The sequence below is a fragment of the Trachurus trachurus genome, assembly GCF_905171665.1.
Source record: "Trachurus trachurus genome assembly, chromosome: 5".
Lineage (NCBI taxonomy): Eukaryota > Metazoa > Chordata > Actinopteri > Carangiformes > Carangidae > Trachurus > Trachurus trachurus.
Genome location: NC_139896.1, coordinates 28,908,793 through 28,917,717, shown reverse-complemented (window position 1 = coordinate 28,917,717; position 8,925 = coordinate 28,908,793). Strand labels below are relative to the sequence as shown.

At 42.7% G+C, this 8,925-nt stretch overlaps 1 protein-coding gene across 2 annotated transcripts; it reads right to left on the bottom strand.

The window, feature by feature from the left end:
* Window positions 1–1,441: 1,441 nt before the first annotated feature.
* cyb561d2 (cytochrome b561 family, member D2) lies at window positions 1,442–7,640 on the bottom strand. Of its 2 annotated transcripts, XR_014595361.1 has the most exons (4): window positions 7,266–7,640; window positions 4,448–4,485; window positions 1,911–2,600; window positions 1,442–1,824 (listed from the first exon to the last, which is right to left on the bottom strand). XR_014595361.1 is itself a non-coding variant. In XM_083971134.1 (3 exons), exons 1-3 carry the CDS (start codon window positions 7,399–7,401, stop codon window positions 2,097–2,099), a joined length of 678 nt encoding a protein of 225 aa, XP_083827260.1. In that variant the 5' UTR covers window positions 7,402–7,640; the 3' UTR covers window positions 1,442–2,096. The 2 variants fall into 2 exon arrangements, 1 of the variants encoding a protein (XP_083827260.1); XM_083971134.1 differs by having other exon boundaries at window positions 1,442–2,600.
* Window positions 7,641–8,925: the final 1,285 nt, after the last annotated feature.

Here is an 8,925-nt window from a genome sequence, read left to right as displayed (position 1 = left end):
GTATATTTATACATATATGAATACACACACACGTTACATTACATTACAAGGTGGCCTTATCAAACTGACTGTGCCATTATTTGGTCGTTTTGAGTGCGGTGCAGTGTGCGTAGCTTCACTAGTGTCGGTCAGTGTGTATCTGCAGTGCGTAGGGGAGCGTAGGTCTTGCTGTTCTCTGTAGCCTCGTGTTCCTGTGCTGTGAAGACACCGCAAGGTATGTACAGTAGATGTAGGAAAGTCCCTTCCCTCCGTCGGTGGAATAGGCCTGATACAGCGGTTAGCCTTTAGAAGACACTGGATAACCTGAGACAACAAAGCATTCCCTATCAACTCATGTTTTCTTGTGGGGTCTTGTTTTGCCCTCACAGTCTGAGTACTGTTCACTTCCTGGTTTTTTTTTTCGCTCCTGGCTCCATTTCTGTCATTCTGTACGCTTTCATTACAGTCACCCGCCATGTCTTTGGAACTTGTGATTTATTTCATTTCATATTTGAAGTAGGAGCTGGCACTTTGGATCATATCTGCTTGTGAACTGTACGAGGTACAGTATAATAATGACCCATGTCTTTACTCTCAGTCTTCTCAATGTGTTTAAAATCTTGGGAATCATTAGTATATTAATGAAACTGTTTGCCATTCTTGTCAGTTACGTGAATTTTTATGTTTCATGGGGATATTTCTTTTTTTTAAATGTTTTTATAACTTCTTATTGGTGTTCACTCACCTGGCAGTTGTTTCCCCTTATTTCCATGTAAGTGTCTGAAATTTATTTATGATGGAAAATATATTGCTTTTTTTGTAATTATGTTTTTTAACCTTTTTGTTCACTTTGACCCATTGACGGCTGATCCAGTAAGAATTTCGTACATGCAGCCTAGATCAAAGCAGAATATGACTGTGTTATCAATGTTATTTTAACAATAAAACACTCTTCTATTGTGAATTTCTTACAAATTTAATTACATTGATTAATTTAGGACATACCATACATTATCATCTCATTTAATCAAACATGGCAAATCAGAAATAATCAAAGTTCAACCTGAGTTCAATATATATTTAGGGCTGTAGCCAAGATTTCAGTCTGACAGAGGTCATGAATCTGAAATCTCCAGTAGCACATTTGACAACCAGATTCATCCTTTTGGTCAATTTTATTATTGATCTGTAAACACTTAAAAAAACACTCACACCTTTCAGGATGCAATCTTAATATTAAAATTATGCATACTACATATCAGTCAGATGTTGGAGAATACAGCCATGCAGGCAGTACACACAGGAATGCTTTGCTAGCATGCCAACAGGCTGATGTTCAGCAGATAACATAATTTCCATGTTTAAAGGGATAGTTCAACATTTTGGCAAATTCACCTATTGCCATAATCCTTATAGTCATAGGAGTAGGTTCACTACCTTTAATTATCAGTACATGTTGTTTTGAGATTCATAAGGCTACACTCCAGACACGGCGTGCAAGTAGTTCCAAGTATTTGCTTTATGTGTCATAATGATACATACATACTTATCATTTCATAGGGTGGTGAATGTGCAGGTCACAACTTCTCCATGAGAGCGTTTTGGAGTTGTTGGATTGTGTATTTGATGAGTTTGATAAGGTACAGGGGACCTGTACCATTCACCTCCATTGTGTTCACTGAGCAGCTTGCGTCTCTGCCCTGTGGATCTCAAAACAACATGCACCAATAATGTAAGGTAATGAACCTACTGCTGTTACTATAGGGATTATGGCAATAGGCACATTTGCCAAAATGTTGAACTATCCCTTTAAATGTATTACTTTAACTTGTTAGCATGCTAACTCTCACTACAGCAGTAATTAGCAGTAAATGTGAAGCAGAGCTGGGGCTGGTCAATAATTCTGCAGGTATTTCATCCAAAACTAAAACCAGCACGTCTAAAACAGAAACCTGTGTGTAGCTGACGAAGGATCCAGCTGCAGTCCTGAGTACACAAGAAAAGGAGTAATCCACATTTAGTGCTGGTGCCTCTTGGACAGACTGTCAAAGTATGACTGAAAAAAGGAATCATCAGCGTGCGTAGTCAGTAACATTGTGTTAATCCTGTGTCCTCTGTCAGGACTGGAACCGTTTCTTAGCCATGTAAGCACTGGTGACCTGGTTCATGATGACGAGGGCACTGAGGGCGGGGCAGAGGGCCGCCAGGTACCAGGTGTGTTCCCTCACAGAGGCGGTGAACCAGGAGGAGCAGAGGCCCAGCATCAGGCTCACGCTGCCCAGCAGGTAGGTGACCAATCCGGACGCTGCGTGGTAGCGTTTGAGTTTGGCGAGTGACCAGCCTTTGGCCAGAGAGTGGTAGATGAGCGGCACAGCTGCCAAGGACTGCAGCGCCACCACGCACACGGTGAGCAGGCCCAGCAGGCCGTGCCACGAGCTGAAGTGGGGTTTGCCATTCAAGTGTTTGTTGTAGGAGATGGCTGCCAGACCCAGAGCTGCACAGGAGAGACAGAGGCACTGCAGGATCCAGTGAACACGACCCTTGGTCTTGTGTGGAAACCTTTTGATGGGGGAGCCGTGGGGGGAGAAGAGCAGTATAGCCTCAGTCATGAAGAAGGAGAACTAAAGGGAACAGAAGAAAGTGAGATCGGTCAACTAATAACAACAAGTCTGCTCCTTCATGGACACTGGTGTGTTTTTTTTGTTTTGGGGTCATGGGACTGCTCTCCCTCTGAATGAAGAGTGGGGGCAGGATCGAAAAATGTATTAGTATTTTGGTTTCAATTTTTGATTTCATAATTTCTTTTTTTCTTTATTCCCTTAGATGGCATTAAAATAGCTTTAATATGTGTTTATGCCCCTAATTCTTTTGACCAGAATTTTTATGATTCGCTGGCCTCTGTATTACTAGATCTCCCAGAATACCAACTTTTGAGAGGTGGGGATTTTAATTCAGTATGGCTTCATGACATGGGCCGTACAGGCCTAATAGGAAGTGCAGAGCAGCAGTGAGCATCAATTGCGATGCAGAAATTAACTAATGATCATGGAGTAATTTTTGCTTTGTTTTTTGTTTGTTTTGTTTATTATCATTACATCTGTTGCTGTAATGGCGGTTACCGTTTTGTAGATATTTGTGCCTTGCCTTGGGCATACCACCGGGGTTGGGGCAAGGGTTGGGGCAGATACAGTTGCCATTGTTTTCTGTACTTGGACACCCTGAACACATAATATCTGCCTATATTAACATGGAAAAGAACAATAAAAAATTGATCATAAAAAAAACAACTAATAATTATGTCTGTGTAGCCGATGTTATCTGGCCCTCCGCATTGTGTTTCGGTACAGACTGCCCCAGGTGGGGTTTGAACCCTGGTCTCCCACGCGGGCGACGATGCAAACCATTGTGCCAAGAGGTCAATGACCGCTTAGCAGTCAGGTTTGCAGGACCTTTAAGGGTGAGTGAGTGCACCCAGACCCTCTGTTAAATCTGTACATCTGATCTGTCCTTTAATTTCTTGATTCTTTGATTAATTACTACAGCACTGTGCAAAAGTTGTAGGCGCTTTAAAGTAGCACTATCGCAAATACAGCAGTAATAGCTATAAATAAACTAAAATATACAATAAATAGGTCCAGGCTCCAGGGGAGCCATAACTATCTGTACACAAAATATAGCCAATGGTGTAGTGCCTGTGTAGCAAATGCAGAATTCCTTTTTGTTATGAGACAAGCCGGCCCGGCGCTCAGCTCCACCTCCTGAACAGCACGCTATGTAAGAGGACAAGGATGTTTATATCTGATACGCTGCACCACCGGCCCCATCTAGTGACTGAACAAAGTATAAGAAGTTGCGATAGTGCTACTTTACTGTAAGTAAAGTGAAGGTGCTTTCAAAAATAATGTCATGAATAGTTTTTATTTATGGATTAACTTTAACCAAAGTTTGCAACAGAAGAAACCTAAATCAGATCATCACTTGGTGTGACAGTGGACAGTCCAGTTCTCTCTGCTAGCACACAGTTCTTCAGCATCTTGGAGAACTTGCCCTAGTTCTTCTGTATCGTCTCTTCGTGTGTTCCCAGACTAACTCCATCATGTTGGGATCAGGCTCTGTTGTGGGCTCTACCATCTGTTGCAGTACTCAGTCTTCTTCTTGTAAATTGAAATAGTTATTTTTGACACTAGCTGTAATGTTTGGGTCATTGTCATGCTGCAGAATAAATGTAGGACTTATCAGACGCCTCTTGGGTCATACTGCATAATGGTTCCTAAAGCCTTTCTTGTTTCTATTGTATATTATGCAGAACTAAAACTACCTTGTGAATGCAATTTGACCAATTAATAGTTCATGATTAATCGATAAAGACCATAATTTGCAGCCCTAGACCACTTAACCAATGAACTGGTTAAGTTCTAAAAAAAAAACATGCAAATGAACTTTATTGACAGCTGGAGTTTGAACTTACAGACAGCGTCATGAAGAAGGGATGCCAGGAAAACAAACCTGAAACGACAGGAGGGAAGTGACTCGAACCAACAGTGACCACAGAGGGACAGTAAATAGTCTAGTACGAAGAGGGGGGTATCATGCACCCCCCGGAAATATACTTCTAACCAGTGTTTCTAGATTGGAAAAAATGTGTAGAAAATGATGAGCTATGTTAAAAAGTTGTCAGAATGTCCCATGTATCATTTTTATGCAAATTAGTGCCGCCATTATCGAAAAAACCTAATTTCACTATATCTCAGCCAATACTGCAGATATCTGAACAAATAAGGTGTCTAGACCCATGTTTTGAGGGTCAGAGATCACAATAAAACTATTCATAAAGTGATCACATGTTGGTGGCATGCTAGTAAGCAAACCTAACCCTTTACCAATTACAAGACGCCAATATTGGAGATACCAAATAAGGTGTCTAGACAGAGGCTGTTGTGTGTTTAAGGTTTATTTGGATCAAACATCATAATAGAACTCTTCTTGATGTGACCACTCTTCTCTTTCCCATGCCAGATAAACAGTCAAGTAAATGGTTCTCCACTATGCATCACTCATCATCGTTTTCACTGAAATCTTCAGAGTTAAACTCATCCTCTCCTTCCTCTTTCTCCTCCTCTTCCTCTTCATGCTCCCCAGTGTCATGGGGATCAACCAGTGAAGTTGGTAGGACAGGACCACAGGACCACACCGGTTTCAACACTCCTTCATCAGTCTTCATCCATCCCTGCCCCTCATCATAGGGTTTTGGTTTTTCCAGAATAGGTTCATCAGCTCACTTGTACAAGGCGACACGGTAGTTCACACGTCAGGCATGTGGCTTCAGAGCAGAGTGGCATGGAGGAAGGCCAGCCAGGTCAACCTTAGACTTGCAAGTGAGTTTCTTGTCCTCCCCCACCATGTTGCGTAGCAACTTGGCACGGACAACATCCACTGAAGACTCACAACTCTGTCCAGACATCAGACAGGTGAATTGCTCCAACTGCCTCAGCATCTCAGGCTTGACACTCTAGCAGTCACTGAGTTGTCTGAATACGTGAAATTGGGGATTCTTCTTCAAGGGCCCCGCCTTCCTTCTCCCTTTGATGGCACTGGTACAGTCTTCTCCACTGAACACAAAGAACCCAAGAAGAGTGGTGCGGTGGTCTTCTCCCAGGGATTCTGCAATACTACTACTGCCTGGCTTCCGGTGCATCTGTCCCCACTGATGTTGAGATGGATGTGTTACAGTACGAGCAGAAGCTGTGGGCAAGGATGCTAAAGCTGACTTCATCAGACCCCTACAGTGTGAAGATCCAGGAAGCTTCTCAACATCTCTGAGCTTGCAGAATCCCTGGGAGAAGACCACCACACCACTCTTCTTGGGTTCTATGTGTTCATATCAGTGGAGAAGACTGTACCAGTGCCATGTATATATTTTTGGCTTTTTCATGCCTTTATTTGACAGTACAGTTGAGAGAGACAGGAAATAGGGAGGCAGAGAGGGGGGGAATGACACGCAGGAAAGGGCCGTCCGATGTGGGATTCAAACCAGGGCCGCCTGCACGAGGACTATAGCCTCAATATATGGGGCGCCTGCTTAACCCACTGCGCCACTCGACGCCCCGGAAGGTGGGGCCCTTGAAGAAGAATCCCCAATTTCACGTATTCAGACAACTCAGTGACTGCTAGAGTGTCAAGCCTGAGATGCTGAGGCAGTTGGAGCAATTCACCTGTCTGACGCCTGGACAGAGTTGTGAGTCTTCAGTGGATGTTGTCCGTGCCAAGTTGCTACGCAACATGGTGGGGGAGGACAAGAAACTCACTTGCAAGTCTAAGGTTGACCTGGCTGGCCTTCCTCCATGCCACTCTGCTCTGAAGCCACATGCCTGACGTGTGAACTACCGTGTCGCCTTGTACAAGCGAGCTGATGAACCTATTCTGGAAAAACCAAAACCCTACGATGAGGGGCAGGGATGGATGAAATCGTGTTGAAGGAGTGTTGAAACCGGTGTGGTCCTGTGGTCCTATCCTACCAACTTCACTGGTTGATCCCCATGACACTGGAGAGCATGAACAGGAAGAGGAGGAGAAAGAGGAAGGAGAGGATGAGTTTAACTCTGATGATTTCAGTGAAAACGATGATGAGTGATGCATAGTGGAGAACCATTTACTTGACTGTTAATCTGGCATGGGAAAGAGAAGAGTGGTCACATCAACAAGAGTTCTATTATGATGTTTGATCCAAATAAACCTTGGTTAAACAAACAACAACCTCTGTCTAGACACCTTATTTGGTATCTCCAATATTGGCGTCTTGTAATTGGTAAAAGGGTTAGGTTTGCTTACTAGCATGCCACCAACATGTGATCACTTTATGAATAGTTTTATTGTGATCTCTGACCCTCAAAACATGGGTCTAAACACCTTATTTGTTCAGATATCTGCAGTATTGGCTGAGATATAGTGAAATTAGGTTTTTTCGATAATGGCGGCACTAATTTGCATAAAAATGATACATGGGACATTCTGACAACTTTTTAACATAGCTCATCATTTTCTACACATTTTTCCCAATCTAGAAACACTGGTTAGAAGTATATTTCCGGGGGGTGCATGATACCCCCCTCTTCGTACTAGACTAAAACTGATAAAGGGATTCTCAGTCTTTCCAGGTGACTGTTTTCAACAGAAATTTGAAAGTGACCACGTTGAAAAGGAAGTTACCACTTACTGTATTAGCCTATCTATTTTAATTATAACCACAAATTGACGTCACAGTTGATATAAACAGTAGGAGAACTCACTTGAACCGGGTCGAGACAGAACTGCAATGAACACGCTGAAGACGACGCAGACGAGATGGGTGAGCAGCGCGGACGCTGTTCTGCTCAGGCCGTAGAGTCCAGGCTCCCGGTCAGACCCGGTGCTGTGATGAACCATGTTCAGGTGGACGTGTCCGGTCCGGTCCGGTCCGGTGGACTCACTCACTACAGCGGCTCGCGGCTCGAGCCCCCCGAGCTGGCTCCTGAAGCGACCTCACACTGAGCGGGACCTCCTCCTCTGTCTACCAGCTCCGCTCCACTAAACACGACGGGCTGAGTTGTTCACACAGCTGCTGTCACACAGCTGTACCTACTACCTACACAAACCAGTGAGAAGTCTCTCCAGATATCAGTCCGACATACACTCGACACTGGGCGCCGCCGGGTCCGAAAAGTCACTTCCGGTTAAAATTTTCAATATAAAGCGTAGTTTCACCAATCCGCCTCCAGTCCACAGTAGACGAGTAGGCATAAGCGTGAGTAGGCTACTACTGTGAAGTGAAGACACCTGGGTGATTCTCTGAATTCGGTGCACTTGGCGTCCCTTGGGTAAGATTTTCAAAGAAAGTAAACTTTTTTGCATTTTAAAGCCATAAATTGATGAATCCATGTGTTTTTGGATTATAAAACACAAACAACTATAGAAACCTAAAAAATAAATAAATAAATGAAAAGGATTGCTAAGGAGTAGATGACAGCCAAATGTGTTTGTCCCTGTTAACCAGAATCACTTTTTCATTGAATTTAAAACAAATAAAATGTGCAATTAACCTATGTGTTTGTTACTTCAACCAAAGATACAAAAATCTGAAAAAAATATTCAGTTATTTTAATGAAATTGCAATATTTTATAATGTCTCTCAGTTTTGTTCAACACCATAACAAACAAATTCCTCGTTTTAAAAATACTTTTTCAGTTCAACATCCTCAGCATTGAGGAAGTGACATCACTGAAGCCTTTTGAAGAACATCGGCCTACTGTAAAAATTTAATTGTGAAGCTCAGTCTTTTAACTCAAAATCAGACAACCCAAAGTGAACCGAATTCAGAGAATCATCCACTTGCGTGGGTGTTTTTTTCATAGCCCCTTAACAAGACACCAGATCTGCAACCAACGTTCCCTCTAATTTTCAAAACTCCTGAGCAGAAATTCAACTCCCCTGATGACATGTTTGAGCGACTGTGAGAGACAGCTTAAGCGTACACAGTAGGCCTACGTCCACATGCTGGTGCTATGGCCTCACCTCTCCAACTCCAAATATCAATACAATTGGCTATTACTATATGATTAATAACAGATTGTTTTGACAACATTACCTAGGCTGCTCCATATCTAGGTCAGTAACAAAATACAATATTGTTTTGGCAAAATAGATTTTGCATTTATTACCATATGAACAATTATGTCAAAAAATAACTAACATCAAGTTGGTGTCATCAACTCTTGGCACAGAAGCATTCTTGATATGAACAGTAATAACAATTCTCAAGCAAAAACTTAAATCGTATTTGCACTACAGACCACGGTTAAGGTCAAAGATTTCACAAATCGAAGCGCACACTAGGGAGAAATAAACAGTAAACTAGTCGGGGATATTTGAGTGTGCAACTTTTTTTGTCTTCTGAGCAAAGAGGTGGGGAG